Source organism: Rhinichthys klamathensis, unplaced genomic scaffold (genome assembly GCF_029890125.1).
Source record: "Rhinichthys klamathensis goyatoka isolate OS25496 unplaced genomic scaffold, OSU_Roscu_1.1 h1tg000292l_1, whole genome shotgun sequence".
Classification (NCBI taxonomy): Eukaryota; Metazoa; Chordata; class Actinopteri; order Cypriniformes; family Leuciscidae; genus Rhinichthys; species Rhinichthys klamathensis.
The window spans coordinates 31,537-47,486 of NW_026606811.1; the positions used below are offsets into that span (position 1 = coordinate 31,537).

The following is a 15,950-nucleotide window of genomic DNA, read 5'->3' on the forward strand; positions in this document are numbered from 1 at the left end:
GTAGGAATTCCTTTTAAAAAAAAATGTTTACTGAACCAAACATTTTGAACGGTGTACTATGCTACACATGACTGTGCTCATAGCAGGATTTGATCACTTCTAGGGACCCAGACAAGGTTCAATCCTTATGCAAGCAGGAACTGTTTCTGAGCCTAAATCAAGATACAAGTTAGGATTTCCTCACCTCAATCTCTCAGATGATTTATTGTCCAAGAGACAGACTAGGCTGACTGAGAGTCAGAGGATTACTGGACTAAATTTAAACATTAGCTGTCTGGAAAGAAAAAAATCACAAACACATTTCCTACTTTGATTCTGAATATATAACAAACTGATAAACAAACAGTAAAATTCAAATTGTGATAATTATAGATAAATGCTTTTTTTATGAGCCGATAGAGAATTTCCATCACTCATGCATGAAGTGAACTGACTAGCCTACTCAAGGCAAGAATCTTGCCATTATTTGTCTTCCAATGCCGGTTAAATGCACTTTAAGCAACATATTTTAAATTCATTCGTGTGTGTTGTCTGAATTGGTGAACCTGGAGTGATATAGCTCGGCGTAGTTGAGTAATAAAAGTGTGCGGTAACCTTCAGTTGGCCAAGAAAAGACGCCGTCCTTTATTACGTGCAAAATGTTTCGACCTTTCTCTCAACCAAACTACCGGTAACTACAGAATTGCGTCAGTTTTGACTAGAGCGATGATTGGTCGTGTAAGACAACCGTGTAAGAACAGAAGCTGTGATTGGTTGAATGAGACTTGCTCTTTCTGCGTGTCTCTCAGCGTGGACATTAGCAGTGAAGAGGAAGATGGCGAACTGGTGTGTGCGAGTGATCAGACAGAGCTCTTCTATTATAGCGTCTCCTTCACTTGTAAGGTAGGCTTTCAGAGCAGTGTTATTGTGTCCAGTTGGTGTCCAAGCTTGGTTAAATATTTTGGTTTTATGAAAATTAATAATCGTTCTGTTGCGTAAGCTGTTTAGAAATGAATGATTCTTTCTGATGTCCTAAGGACCCTCACTTATGGCTTCAGATGACAGTAGTCTATCGTTAGACAGCTTTGTTGTCCTGTCGGATACATTATAACTGTGCAGACTAGTTACGTGTGATCATCGATGCTTCTTAGTGAAATGTGCTTACTGTTCTTTACCATATCATGATATATATATCGTTACATACAGAAAATGTTTAATCGAGTTCAGGATGTTTGTTTTGATCGAGTTCAAGATGTTTGTTTTGATTTAAAAATAGTGTCCGTACGTTGGCATGGCAATGACAGACTCATTTTCAGACACGTGCTAGTTCTGAAGACTTACTGAAGTTTAGGCTAATCGTACTGCCGCTGTTTCACCTCTTGATTGGTTTAGACTATCTCTTAACTAGTTGCAGACTGGACTCTTAACTATTTTGTTATGTCAAGTTATCTAGAATCCCATGTCATTGAAAGGTTATGTCCTACAAAGAATTAACCAGTTTAAGATGATAAATCTATTTTATTTATTTTATAAGTAAAACATTCATCACCCATTCAGTGTTCACTGTTACCCATAAAGAAGCAGTTATCTTAAATCAACTAGTTTATAGATCTTGTCTTTTTTTAAGACTGCTTTGCTTTCCATACAGTGATCATTCATGACAGACTTGTCTCTGGCATGTACAGGACTTCATCAATCATTTAGTCCGCTTAAACTCTGATCCTGCAAGCTCATGTTCATCTGCATCCGTTTTTGAGTGCAACGCCCACATCTCACATCCAATCAACAACAGATATATAGAAGCAGGTCCCACTCCCACATTGTTTTTTCTTTTACACTCGGGTGTACATCAAAATATGGAAGAAAAGCTCTGTCACTGCTTTCACTTCATTGTGACTTTCAGTTCCAAAAAGGATAAAATACCCCAAAATCCCATTGATTTTCAATAGCCATTGAAATCAATGCCAATGCTAAAGAATGACATTCTGTTGGTAAACCTAATTTGAAAGAATTATGACTAATTGTTTTTGGGTGAACTTTTCTATTAAGAATAAGGCATAATATCTCTTATCCAAGATAGGTTGTGTAATCTCAATGTATATTTTGCCTATATTGCAAAGGCTGTATTGGTGAATATTCCCATCTTTTAACATTTCAGGACGACCCCACGCCTCCTTTGCACAGCAGCCCAACAGAAAAGCTCAGGAACTGGAACCGAAGAAGAGAATGGGACTCAGAAACCAGAGCCCGGTGCACCTGAGAAAGCCTTCACAGAAGAAAAGATGCAACTGGAAGAACAGCTGAAAGATGTTACGGTAATGCTTTATTTTCAGAAGGATGCAGTCTATTCTGATAATTGGATATATAAAATGTGGACGTTTAAAGGGTTAGCTCACCCAAAAATGAGAATTCTGTCATTAATTACTCACCCGCATGTAATTCCAAACCTGTAAGACTAGTAGAATACTTTTTGTGTGCAAAAAAACACACAAAAATAATAAACGGCCAATAATGAGCCGTAGAACCCGGAAGCGCTGCGTTGTTTAGACTGACACAGACGAGAAGAAATTGTTGAATAAAGTCTTTGTTTTTTGCGCACAAAAAGTATTCTCGTCACTTCATAACATTAAGGTTGAACCACCGTAGTCACATGGACTATTTTAACAATGTCTTTACTACCTTTCTGGGCTTTGAAAGTTGCAATTACGTTGCTGCCTATGGCTGGTTCAGAAACACCTCAGATTTCATCAAAAATATCTTAATTTGTGTTCCGAAGATGAACAATGGTCTTAAGGGTTTGGAACGACATTAGGGTAAGTAATTAATGACAGAAATTTCATTTTTGGGTGAACTAACCCTTTAATAACTAGGGGAGTAGCGGTATAAAGAAGTCACAATTTGGAATGTACCACGGTTTTGGGGTCACAGTTCGATACAAGTTTCAACAAATATCCAATGCTAGGTTTCTTTTCATTTATTTTGAACAGACAGTAGCTCAAATTACAGTTTGTTCCACCTAGCGGCATTTAGTCCCCTAGTTGGTACAGTACAGCCTCCTTTAGTATATTAAGCAGTAAACAGAATGCACTCATGCGGTGACAGAGGCGGATGCACAAAGTTCAATATTACGCTTTTCCAAGGAGAAATCATGGAAAGATGAGCGAGAAGGAGAAAAAGCGCCATCTACATCTGAGTCTACCTCACCTTTCCACAAGGAAACAGCGATTGAAGCAGCACCTGAGGCTTCCCATTTCCAGGACACAAATATTTCATCACTGGACTGAAGTAGTGAGACTTCCAAAGGAAAAATTGTGTCTCATTATAACAGCGGAAACAGTTATATACAGATTGGAGTGTGGATCTCCTGTGACTGACTGTATTCGTCGTCTGACAGTATGTTGACATGTACCGTCAATATTGGCTTAATATTTCTCTTGTGGACCATACATTAATGATAGTGGACAAAATAATAAGAAAAATATTTCCTGTTAAAGAAGTTTTGTTTTGTTATGAAGTCGGTGTTTGAAGCTGCTTTTGATTTTCATCGATGACTGATTATTATAGTGCTGTGTCGGGACCTAAAGATTAGGCTTATATAATTTTAGTAATAATAATATTATTATTAATAATAATTTGAAATTGTATTGTTACTAGCGTCATTAAAATGTTTTGTTAATGTCATGTGCTATCATATGGAAACAAAACAAAACGCTGACAAACAGTTCCCGTTTTTGCCAAGGCACAAATGACTGTATAAGAAAGAATGATGCTTCTCTTTTATAACCAGCACTCTTGACAATTTGTGAATAATAACCTTTCAGTTCCATTTTGATGTGGGATGTAGTTTAAAAAAATATATATTAATTGAGTCCTCAATCCTGTCACAAGTGTGGTGATGTTGTTATGAAATTTGGGTAGGCAAAAATTAATTGTATGTCCTAATATTAATTTGATAATAATTCTAGCCTGATATAATAAAAATAATAACAATAATCAGGGCTCCAGACTAACTTTTCCACTGGTTGCACTGGTGCTACCAACTTTCTCAGTTGGTTGCACCTTTTTTTTTTTTTTTGCGCTACATGCCATGGGATTAATCAATGCATGCTGATGAATAGTGGTTTTAATCTGCATACCATAATTTTGCACTGATTTAAAAAGACTGACAGTGACACAAGACCTCATGTTAGCAAAATGTTTTAACCTTTTAACTATCAAATCAAAATATTCTCAAAAAAACTATTAAAAAGTTAAAAGTAAAAAGATGACACTGAAAAATAGTAGTATTTAATTAAATGCATTTATGGTGAGATTACTACATTTTATTAAATTAAATGCATTTATGATGAAATTCATTGTCATGTCAATTTGTGCTCATTTGGACCACGAACTATGCGCTGTCACTTCAATTCAGCGCGTGCAGCACATAGACTGTAAAAAAAAGGTGCAGCACAGCAAAAATAGACTCGGTGTGTAAACGATCTCTGCACTGCTACGCACCGCTCCTGGAACGGATGCAGTGTGAAAATACCGTGTCAGGCTACACAAATATTGATCTTGACATTGTTAGCCTAGTCTTTTTTACATGTCGTACACTGTACATTTAACTTGCACTTATTATGACTTAATTCCTAATTGGCGCGTTTCACCATCAGTGCAATGCGCGTGACGTGTACGTTCGTTAATAAATAAACTGCAAGTGTCTTGTGGAAGAACATTGTAGCCGGAGCTACTTCTCTCCGTTAATGTCTATGGCGAGTCACACAGGCACTCGGCAACTCCGCAGCCGAGCCGACCCCGGGATAAAATAGTCAGAATATAAACACGGTTTATAAAGTCAAAAACACGGTTTGGAAAATGGATTCATGATGCACTCGTTCATTTTGAACATACGGACTGCAGCAGCTGCTGATTCAACGGCGTTCTTTTGCGCATGCGTGAATTTAACTGAGTACATGACCATGCACTCGCACAAATGCGACCACATAAAATTTTAACTCGCACATTCTCAAAAAATGGTCCATTTTGGTCGCAGTCTGGAAACCCTTATAATTTAATACGTCAATGTGAAAACAAGCCAATTATCATCTTGATATCTTTAAAGGCATCACCCATCTGCAATATCGCTGAGTCTGACTATCATGATGCATGATATCATCATCTACTGGCACAACCCTAGTATAGGTAGTTCCAGTCAAAAATTCACTTAAACAGAGATTGAAATGTACCGACAGTAAATGTTTTTCTTGCGGTTCACAAAATCATGTAATTTCCTCCTGCACAGCCTGACCTTCAATTGCCCTTGTAGTTCAAGGACACCCCAAGGACTATCCACTTGTTCTATATTGTTTATAAAACCAGTTTTGTAGGAACTGGAGCTGGTCATGTTTCAGATTATTGATATTCAGAGGATTTACTTGCCTGTAAATCAGCTGTAAAGTGTCCCAGACTTAAGCTGGGTGCACACTGTGCGATTTGTGCCACGATTTGGCCGTCTGAGACACTGTTTGCAAATCTTAAAAGATTCCTCTGATCCTAGGCTAAAGTTTGAAGTATTTGATCGTTAGTTTGACATGGTCACCGACAGCCGATTAATGACCGTTGCGATCAAATTTTTACCTCCGACGAAATTCTGAAGTCCTGTAGTGTGACTTCTGCTACGATTTTCAAGAAAAGCCAATGACCAAAATGAACGTTAGTGATTTCTTTGTAGCCACCATTTCAATCCTGCGTGTAATGCAGCTCACTGTCACCGAACGTGTCATTGATTGATGTAAAACTCCGGACAAGTTTTCTTTCTACAGTCTTTAATGACAACTGAGATCTTACAGTGTGACATGGCTTACAGCGAGGATCATGTTCGTACAGTCTGACAAGGAACAATTGTAAAAGACTATAATAAATCGCACAGTGTGCACCGGCTTAACTCAGAATGTGTCTTTGAGTGTCAACCTCAGCTTTGACCTTTCTTTATTTTGAAGCATTCAGATTAATCAATACCGTGAATCCAGCACGTTGTAAATGGTATTATTTCTGTGCAACATAAATCTTCTGAGAGTCAAAAGTGTTTTGGAGAGGAGAAGTTTAAATATTGTGTGTAATTTGATCAGATAACTCAGCATGCTGTTTGTAGTTTATTGTCTGATCATTTTAAATCGCCTTTTGCTGCAGGATAAATACAAGCGGGCACTAGCAGACACTGAGAACCTTAGGCAAAGAAGTCAAAAGATGATTGATGATGCTAAGCTATATGGTAAGCTATTATATTAGTTTATAAGCTGTTTTATAAACCGACATTTCCGCATCTTTGTTTAATGTTTTCACTCTTGTTTGTTTTTTCTCAGGAATTCAGGGCTTCTGTAAAGACCTCTTGGAGGTGGCTGACATCTTAGAGAAGGCAACAGAAAGTGTACCGAAAACAGAAGTGTCTGCTGCAAATCCTCACTTGAAAAATCTTTACGATGGCCTTGTAATGACTGAGGTGCAGATCCAAAAGGTCTTCAAAAAACACGGCCTTGTTAAGCTTAATCCTGATAGTCAGAAATTTGATCCTTATGAACATGAGGCTGTCTTTCATGCACCTGTGGAGGGCAAGGAGCCGGGTACCGTAGCCGTAGTTACTAAAGTAGGCTATAAGCTGCATGGCCGCACCCTCCGGCCAGCTCTGGTGGGTGTAGTCAAGGCCCCCTAACTACTCGTACACTCTATGGTGGGTCATTGCCTGGTCTTAGGTTCCACAGCTTTTTTTGTTAAAGGTGCCTCTGAGAGGTGAAGTCCAATATGTTGACAACTGAAGGACAATGCCAGACTAATCTTTATGTATTAATAATGATCAACATAAATATTGTAAGAGTATATTATAAGAGTTGAGTCTGTATGCAGTAGAAGATTCACTGAATATTGGATTGGATGCAACATTATTCCTTTGAGAATCACCACCACCATTCCATCTTTTAAAGAAACACTGCAGCACATTATACTGTTGGACATCTTTTCTCAATATACGTATTTGCTCTTATATTAATTACTTTACTAAATTTTTTTTTTTTTTTTTTTTTTTACCAATTTGGCCCCTACATGTATGATGATGTGTTGACAGCAGTTGTTAAATTCCACTTGATTTGTTTCTGTTTTTTGTTCAAAAATAAAATGTATATAATTTTATAATAATTTAATTAACAGCAGTTGTACTTCCTACTATTTCACTACTATTTTCATAGTGTGCAGACTTGATGAAATATCACATATGTCAACAGAAATTGTAATAAGAACTGATGAGTTTCTGTGAAGTTTTGGGGAGAGGAAGGTGCGAGCACTCTGAGAGAGATGTGTCCTACAAAGTCATTAAAAATGGTGGTGGTTATATGGGTATATTCAACTTTTCCATTCATGTGAACAAGCAGACAATTGTCAAATAAATCGCATACCATTTTCAAAAGTAGATCTCTCATTATTACATCTTCCATAAGTTTGTAGTACATTTATGTTGAAATTTTCAGGACAAGAGTTCAACTAAGGATACAGTGGTAAATTAAATACTTAATTTTGGTTACTGTTACATAATGTTATTTGAATGAAAGAATATAGTGATATATGTGGGCATATTCTTTTAAATGGCATTTCATACTAATAAAATCCATTAATATTTTAAAATGACTAAATTGTTGTTTTCTTACAGATCTTATTTAGATTACGCCTTCTGATATTTCAGTCTTGACATCTTGAAATGTAAGCAAGGGCATTTTTTCCATTTAAAAACAGACAATAGGTTATATTTCAACACTTTAATACAAAGTAGGAAAGAACATGACATATGCAATAAAATACTTTCCACAACTCAATATTTTGACAAATATGATCCTTCAAAAATGGACTATTTGACCAGAAAACATGTCACAACCAAGCAGAAAAAAGTCTCCTCATCATTTTTAAATGTCACATTGTCTTTAAAAAAATTCTAAAAACATACTTAAGATAGTGTCTTTCTGTGAAGATGCCATTTTCAGTATTATCCCCTCTCACATTTTCAGTTACTTTAGAAAAATAATTATACTTTTTGAAATAGCATATTGAATGAATATTACAGTGAAAATATTAAGCTTTAAATGAACAGGTCACTTTTTTTTCTTAACAATTGAATGGTGGTGAGCATGACTAGACTTGAAGAGTGGCTTGGGAACCAAAAGAAAGATGACCAAAGATCCTATTTCCTATAACTGAAGCACAACCTGAAGATTAACCCTTTGTAACATTTAAGCACCCCAATAGAAATCCCTAATATGCATTATTCATACATCTCACATATGCCATTGGTGAGTTTCTCTCCCAGTGCAACTGCACATCTGCTTTTAATGGCTTTACTCAGAAGACACAAATATTGTGTATTGTGTGGGGCAGTTATGTCTAGCATAGAAATGTGGAAAAAACAGGATCAAACAGACACCTAAATGTACATTTGTGATGTGGTACAATTTAAGATTAAAATATAATATTAATTTAAAGGGAAAGGGATAAAAACCATCAACCTGGGCACATTTGCTTCAAGGCACACTACATGAGCATACTCAAACATGACTGACTTTATATGTACCAATGTCTGGGGCAAAAAATGACAAACAAACAAATGTGGATGGCCACCTTGGCCTTTACAACGGATTTACACTAAACAGTTATTTCCAATATCGTATACATAAAAAAACAATAGCTAAAAGTTATAATGTATCTATTCTATTTGACTCTTAATATATTAATCATTTCAAAACTATGTAAAAATTTTAAACCTTTGCATTTGCCTCTGTGAACAGTGCTTGTCTTAGTTTTCTACAACTTTGGGGTAGACACGAGCAGGCAATAATAACATTAAAAATCATGGAAAAATAGGTTTGTCTCAGTTGTAATCTAAGATTTGGTATTGCATGAACATTTTGTCAAGGCATTTGAAAATTAAAGAAAAAAAACTTTAGTATGTAGTTGAAACACTAACACAGTCTCAGCTTAGAAATTTTGTTGTACACTTTTGAGATGAGAACCCTTGATGCTGCATGTAGCATTATCCATCAAACAAATAGGAATAATACCCTCTTGAAACATGAGCATTATGGTAAATATTCTTATGTTGCTTTACTCGTCAAGCTAATACTTTATATAACCTGGTTGTGTGCCTTTTAACCCAAGCTTCTGAAACATGCTCAATAAACAGCTATAGTAACAACCTCACAAAGGTCAACTCCAAAAAAAAAAATCATAATCAAACATGAACATCGGCTGTTTTTAGATAGTATCGAGCATGCTTCATGTGTCTCACATTCCCACCATTGACAACAGAATATATCCAACTGACACAGGCAAATTCAAGTTAGCATAAGACTTTTGGCAAGCAGAACAAGGATCTGTCTTAAATTCCTTCTTATGACAAAACAAGAAACTCAGAACCAAAACTCTGCTTTGTACAACATTAAGCATTCTGTTGAAACTCTATTGGCAGGGAACATTCAAGTGCCACTCAAAATCACATTCAAAACGGAGGCATTTTAACAAGGGGCAATGGGTTTTGTGTTATATTCTGATGTGTTACACAGGACAACATACTGGAATGTTCCCTATGATGGATACTGATTATGTACCTTCTATAACAGGAATTTCCCTATGTTTATGATCCTATGAGGAGATCTGAGATCAAAGACACACATGTTAGACTGACTGAAGGTCCACATCCAGTAGTGTGGCATCTACAGTCATTTTGTTCTCACAGGCTTTTCTGAGATCCATTATAAAACAGTAGAAAAATATATTTACAATCATTATTCATACAGCCGAATCTTTGGACAGTGTCGTTAAGAGGTTTCTCGGGATATCCAGCCACTCTCCGACAAAAAATTCAGAATCCGTTTTTTCAGCACCTTGTCCAGGTAGCTGGGTAGGCGGCTTTTCGAGGGAATGCCCTGCCGTTTCTGTAAGTGATCTTTGATGATGATAGTCTTGACAGTCAGATAGCGCGTAGGACTAAGGTTCATAGAGTTGCACAGTACCTTCTCCCGATCCGACAGCAGCTCAAAGCCAGACAGGTTCTCGATAGCTGAGAACTCACTGTCCTTCCCCTCCTCTTTAATGGCACTGACTCCTCCACCGCCGCCAAGCCCACCTCCTGCTCCAACCCCTCCTCCAAGCCCGGCCGCTCCTCCTCCACCACTGCTGCCTCTCTTTGAGCCAGCAACACTTTTGTTCTCTTTCCGTTTTTCCCGTTTGTGGCGTGCTGCCTCATACTCGGCCGACTCGTCGAGCCTCGTGATGCCATTTCGCCGATAACGCTGAAGCTCCCGAACCTTCGCCCGTAGCATGCGCTCTTTGTGCATGTTATCGAAGAATTCTTCAAACTCACGCTGTGGCATGAACTGGCAAAGACCACGTAGTTTGGTCCGTTGCTCCTTCTCTTCCTTGGTGATTTTGCGTTTCGGGGTTGCTGCTGCAGAGGAGCCCAGCGGCCCTGTTGGAATGATGGTGGTAACGCCCCCCAATCCAAGAGCACCACCTGCACCCGCAACCCCTCCTGTTCCACCCGGTCGTTCTCGCTCTTTATCTTTTTTGTCCCGTCCCAGAAAGGCTGGCACTAAATTGTAGTCACGAGCAATGTTTTTGCGGCGCTGGCGCTCACGCAGCTTCCGCACGTACATGTCCACGTGGGCTCGCTTCATCTCAATCTCAATATCTTCATCGTCGTAGTTTACAGACAACCCACTGATGAGTTTCTCTGCCTCCTGGTCATATTCAATCTCGTAGTCGTCCCGAAGCGGCATGTATCCAAGCTGCTGCTGCTCCGCCACAGATATGTCTAGTGGGGGCAACGGGGTAGTCAAACTAGGAGATAGCGGACCTCCACTTGGGCAAGTGTGGTCTGTCACGCGGTTGGGGATGCTGTCAGTGATGCAGGCTTTGCCCAGATTCCCATGGATATACATGCTCACATAATGGTCCATGACCTCCTGAGGGGTGCGCGATGCACCAACATGGGCTGCCATATCCTCCTAACACACAGAAATAATCAAAGTTAAAGGGTTAGTTCATCTAAAAAGGAAAATTCATCATCAATTACTCACCCTCATGTTGTTTCAAATCCACAAGACTTTCGTTCATCTTCAAAACATAAGTGAGGATGAGGTGACTGTGTATCTTCAGAAGACTTAAACAGGGTGAATCATGTGTAATACGTTTACAAAAATTTTAATACATTTTTTGATGACATGGACTTTCAATGAAGGAGCAAAAATCTCTCAGGTTTCATTTAAAATATCTTCATCTGTGTTTTGAAGATGAACAAAAGTTGTATGCGCTTGGAACAACATAAGAGCGAGAATATTCGGCGAACTATCCCTTTGACATACAGCCAGATCATTATAATGTGAAAGTTACAAACATAAATATTACTATTAAGTTAATGCAAATATTACTGAATCAACAAAATTGCTTTCGGTACAAGTGCACACAGTACAGTTTGTTCTCTCTATGTATATATTATGTTATAAGTTCTTATGAGTGACAAAAACTGTAATGCACCACAGACCTAGGGAATCTACTAGTAGGTTCTTTAAAAAAAATACTTTCTCTAAGTTTCTTCTTTGAGCAATGCATCATTTGTTTGCATTGCAATGCATCAGACTACTTGCATGGAGGTGCACATTTGGCAATACAATGGAGGTTTATTAAAGCCGCATAAATATGGACTCAATTGAGAATCGTACCCAGTTACCAAATCCATATTGCTCGATGGCATCGAGCAGCGACTGTTCTTCCCTGCTAGTCCATCCTCCCTCTGCTTCGGGACCCCAGAGCGAAAAGCGCCCGCCGTCAACTTGCTGATAGCCATGCCATCGTCTATGGTTGCCGATTTCGGCACCGGCGGAGAAGCACTCCGGGCAAAGTTCAATATCTTGACATTCGGCACAACGAATCCGCAAATTCGTAACATCTGCCAGGCAGTTCACACAGTACTTCTTCCCTACGTCGGCCATATTGCTTACTACCGCTTGTTGTTGGAAGCAGCAGTGGCGCGGGGGAGGACATGCGCAGTGGAGTATCACTGGTCACGCCGCTGCGTCTCATTAATATTAACAGTAACACAGCAATTGCTTGTGATTGGCTTTCGCTCTGGTGTCCATGGCAACACACACGCACTCCCATACAGACACAAAATAGTTGAGGCAAGCGCTGTTTCTGTTTCGTGAGGTAAACGTTGGTTATTTTAGATAAATTACAGGTAATTATTTTTTAGGTGAATAAAAAAATATTATTGTTAAAAATCGTGTGTAAATTCAACTAAATAAAATGGAAGAGGGTTCATTAGATCACGAAGAAAGCCCTGTTTTAGAAAATAACACGCCGGTGGAAAACACTGAAACGTTTGAGGATCTAACAGAGGCAACAAGTGCACAAGAAATTGAAGAAACTGAACCTCCTAATATTTCAGAAGTTGGTGAGGATGATGTGGTCGAGCAGGGTTCACACCTCTCATTGGGCGTCCTCACAGAAGACACGTCCAGTGCTGAGACAAGTGGACCCCAGCAGGAAGAAACCGAGTCTAGGCAACATATGATAACGGAAAAAAGGGATGAAATAGAACTCCTTATAAATGAGAACTCGGAGGACACTGATGGTCCTGAAATAGAACATTTCATTGATGATCTTCTATCACGTGAGGACACTGAGGAGGAGGAGGAGGAGGAGGAGAGACTTCTAACTCCTGACCCAAAAAATGAGAGGACCAGCCCTTCCAATGAATCACTGGTTCCTGCAGAAGTGGAAGAGTTTGGCCTACGGATCAACAATAAGGAACATATGGATCTGCTACATGAACTACAGGCTGAGAATGAAGCACTTAGACAGCTAAATGGTCAGCTGCAGACCCAAATAGCGGAATACCTCAGCAAGAAGACAAGTGCCAAACTGGAGGGAGATATCTCAGGACAGGAGCAGTACCAAAAGTGCATGGAGCTCATGGAGGACCTGAGAGAGCAGCACCACCTTTGCTCAGAGCTCCACCAACAGCAGACTAAGGAGCTCCGCCAGCAGAGCTTAGAGAAACTGAACCAGGTGAACCAGGAGTTGAGATCATTTGCTGCACTGAAATATGAGGCTGCCATGACAGCACTGACTGGTAAGGTGGGCAAACAGGCAGCACTGGCAAAGGTGGAGCAGCTGCAGGCTGATGGACTGAAGCAGGAAGACAAGCTGGCATGTGTGCGTCTCAACAGTATCAAGCTCAAGAACAAAATATGTCAATTTGAGATGGCACTTAGATCCAAACGGCAGCTGGCTGATGGCTTGCTGCTGATGGACTTTGAGCAGCTCAAAGCAGAGAACAAGACATTTAAAGACAAGATGAACGAGCGCAACGAGGAGCTACGTATTCTAAAAACGAGGGTTGCCTGCGCTGTGCAGGTAAATCACAAACATCACCTAAACATCCTTCTTTCTTTCTTTCTTTCTTTCTTTCTTTCTTTCTTTCTTTCTTTCTTTCTTTCTTTCTTTCTTTCTTTCTTTCAACTCATATTGAGGAGTGAAATTAGTTTTGTGGTCATCAGGATGTTAAAACATATATTTATTAATATATTTAATTCATTATATATCAATAAATAAAATATTATTTCAAATATATAGCTAAGCAGCTAAATGCACAACTGTACACATAAGATGTCTTTTGAAATGTTGTTGTGTATAGAAAGCTATTCTTAGTATTTATTTTAACAAACTGTGTAAGTTTTTCATTTAATTTCTACACATTTCTTTGTCCCACAACCTCAGGGCATTTCTCATGTGAAAGAGAAGCTGCATTTCATGCAGATAGAGAATAAGGCCAAACACACTCAACTTGCCAAGGCAGACACGTTGGTGGCTCTTAAACGTGAAGTACTGACACGTACCCGACAGGTTCGTGACGGCCTACGCGCAGACAATCTAAAGCTGCAGCAGCGCTGTGGCCTGCTGGGAAACACCACACTACTGCGGGACTTTGAGGAGAAGGTTGACACCTCTGAATGCCTGCAGCAGAGACTGGAGATGTTAAAAAGACGTCACGCTGAGCTCATACTGAAGTGTGCCGGAGTGAAGCAGAAGATTGAGCAAAGCAAACCAGAGTCCCAGTGACATCACATGTGCACTTTGATCCCCTAAATTGTAAATGTAATGTGTAACTTGACAAAGTAACATAAACAAGAGTGAAAATGTCTGGTGAGAAATACTGAGAAATAATACTTGTCATCAAATTTATCATCTTAGCATTCAAAGTTTATATCTTAGTTGTTTTCTTATTGTGATTGTTACAGTGCCAGCAGATGGCGGTATTTCTTATGGCTTACCTTGCAAGCTAATTGTCTTGTGTGTTCTATAAAGAAATCTGATATCACTACCTGATATTTTGGCATCTGTTGATATTTAAGCCTATTTAAACTAAACAAGTGCTTATAAAGGTTTGTGGTCAACAAACAATGGATGCCAGTTTTGGTTTATGCTCATGACTAACTACTGACTACTTTAAAGGATGCTGTTGAATTCTTGATTCTTTGGTGCAAAGCAGAAGTAATTTAAATGGCCTTTCTGATCTAATTTACTGTATCAATAATTCACAAAGGCAGCATTATTTGACAAAAGTACAAAGACAGTAAGAACATGTACATGGTCAGAGAAGATTTTACTTCAATGTGTATAACTTGCTGAGCAACCTGCATCAGTGCATGTTCTAATAACAATAATTTAGAGATTGCATGTCTTTATTTAAATGCTTATACAGATATATGATATAGATGAATAAAAAACAACAACAAAAGGCAACATTATAGTCTGACTGGCCAAAGTGGCCAATTATTCATACTTGGACACAGATATATTAAACATCCAACTGCCTTAAACTCCTTCAACATCCATATCCGTCCTTCGGATGAGACGTTAAACCGAGGCCCTGACTCTCTGTGGTCATTAAAAATCCCAGGATGTCCTTCGAAAAAGAGTAGGGGTGTAACCCCGGCATCCTGGCCAAAATTTGCCCTTGGCCTTTGTCCATCATGGCCTCCTAATCATCCCCATACACTGATTGGCTTCATCACTGTCTCCTTTCCACCAATAAGCTGGTGTGTGGTGGGCGTATTGGCGCAATATGGCTGCTGTCGCATCATCCAGGTGGATGCTGCACATTGGTGGTGGTTGAGGAGATTCCCCCTTCTATGTATAGCGCTTTTGAGTACCCAGAAAAGCGCTATATAAATGTAACGAATTATTATTATAAGTAAAACTAACAAACAATGCACAATACTTTATTCAGGGTTTTTCCTGGCTCAAAATGAGGTGGAGAAGAAACCACTTTTTACAAGAAAATATTTTAGTTATTTAACAATAAGGTAATTAGATTTATTTTGAGGACACTATCATATACTGTGTTTCCCACAGGATTTTGTGAATGTGAGGTGACTGGACCTTGGTTCTGCTAGGGGGGCGGGGGCTATGCCCATGTTCAGGTTGCAAATTAAAAGTCTGTGGATTGAAGGGGGCTTTAGGGCTCGTGCGCTAGAGATGAGCAGATCAGCTCTAACGCCACCTGAATCTGCTGTTAAAAATAAATCATCCACCTGCCAACCGCTCAAACTTATGATATTCTCTGATTTAGATATCTGCACCTGATCATCACATTACAATTATTCAAATTCTCAGTGTTAAGCATGATGATATGGTAACATATCACACTGAAGTAGGCTGCTTTTAAATGAACATTTATTTAAAATAAAAGTTCTTCTTTGGCAAAAATGAAATTTCTTTAATAGCCTAAACACAGGCTTTACTCCTTCAACCTTAAATTATCACTGTTTCATTACATCATTGTTGGAAAACACTCTTATCAGAATCATTTCTGTTAAGCTTGTTTATGTTTTTAGTTAAAGCTGTTAAGTTATAAAGCAATCTCATATAGGGTTTTCCTTTGTGTATTATAT

General features: G+C 38.8%; 3 protein-coding genes across 3 annotated transcripts; 2 read left to right on the forward strand and 1 right to left on the reverse strand.

Moving 5' to 3' along the window:
• The first annotated feature begins 724 nt into the window (after positions 1–724).
• On the forward strand, positions 725–7,158 carry grpel1 (GrpE-like 1, mitochondrial). Its single transcript, XM_056269895.1, has 4 exons — positions 725–882; positions 2,138–2,294; positions 6,151–6,232; positions 6,324–7,158. Exons 1-4 carry the CDS (start codon positions 758–760, stop codon positions 6,668–6,670), a joined length of 711 nt encoding a protein of 236 aa, XP_056125870.1. The 5' UTR covers positions 725–757; the 3' UTR covers positions 6,671–7,158.
• A 2,225-nt stretch (positions 7,159–9,383) lies between these two features.
• tada2b (transcriptional adaptor 2B) lies at positions 9,384–12,031 on the reverse strand. The gene is made up of 2 exons (XM_056269893.1): positions 11,715–12,031; positions 9,384–11,000 (listed from the first exon to the last, which is right to left on the reverse strand). The coding sequence occupies exons 1-2, from the start codon at positions 11,982–11,984 to the stop codon at positions 9,813–9,815; spliced, it is 1,458 nt and encodes a 485-aa protein (XP_056125868.1). The 5' UTR covers positions 11,985–12,031; the 3' UTR covers positions 9,384–9,812.
• ccdc96 (coiled-coil domain containing 96) lies at positions 11,933–14,453 on the forward strand. The gene is made up of 2 exons (XM_056269894.1): positions 11,933–13,410; positions 13,774–14,453. Exons 1-2 carry the CDS (start codon positions 12,298–12,300, stop codon positions 14,113–14,115), a joined length of 1,455 nt encoding a protein of 484 aa, XP_056125869.1. The 5' UTR covers positions 11,933–12,297; the 3' UTR covers positions 14,116–14,453.
• Positions 14,454–15,950: the final 1,497 nt, after the last annotated feature.

Excerpts from the sequence above, each read along its gene's own strand:
- ccdc96 (XM_056269894.1), top strand. The coding sequence starts at position 12,298 with ATGGAAGAGGGTTCATTAGATCACGAAGAAAGCCCTGTTTTAGAAAAT. Across the intron at positions 13,411-13,773 it reads GGGTTGCCTGCGCTGTGCAG|GGCATTTCTCATGTGAAAGA; the intron begins GTAAATCACAAA and ends CCACAACCTCAG.
- grpel1 (XM_056269895.1), top strand. The coding sequence starts at position 758 with ATGAGACTTGCTCTTTCTGCGTGTCTCTCAGCGTGGACATTAGCAGTG. Across the intron at positions 883-2,137 it reads GCGTCTCCTTCACTTGTAAG|GACGACCCCACGCCTCCTTT; the intron begins GTAGGCTTTCAG and ends TTAACATTTCAG. Across the intron at positions 2,295-6,150 it reads AACAGCTGAAAGATGTTACG|GATAAATACAAGCGGGCACT; the intron begins GTAATGCTTTAT and ends CTTTTGCTGCAG.
- tada2b (XM_056269893.1), bottom strand. The coding sequence starts at position 11,984 with ATGGCCGACGTAGGGAAGAAGTACTGTGTGAACTGCCTGGCAGATGTT. Across the intron at positions 11,001-11,714 it reads AATATGGATTTGGTAACTGG|GAGGATATGGCAGCCCATGT; the intron begins GTACGATTCTCA and ends TCTGTGTGTTAG.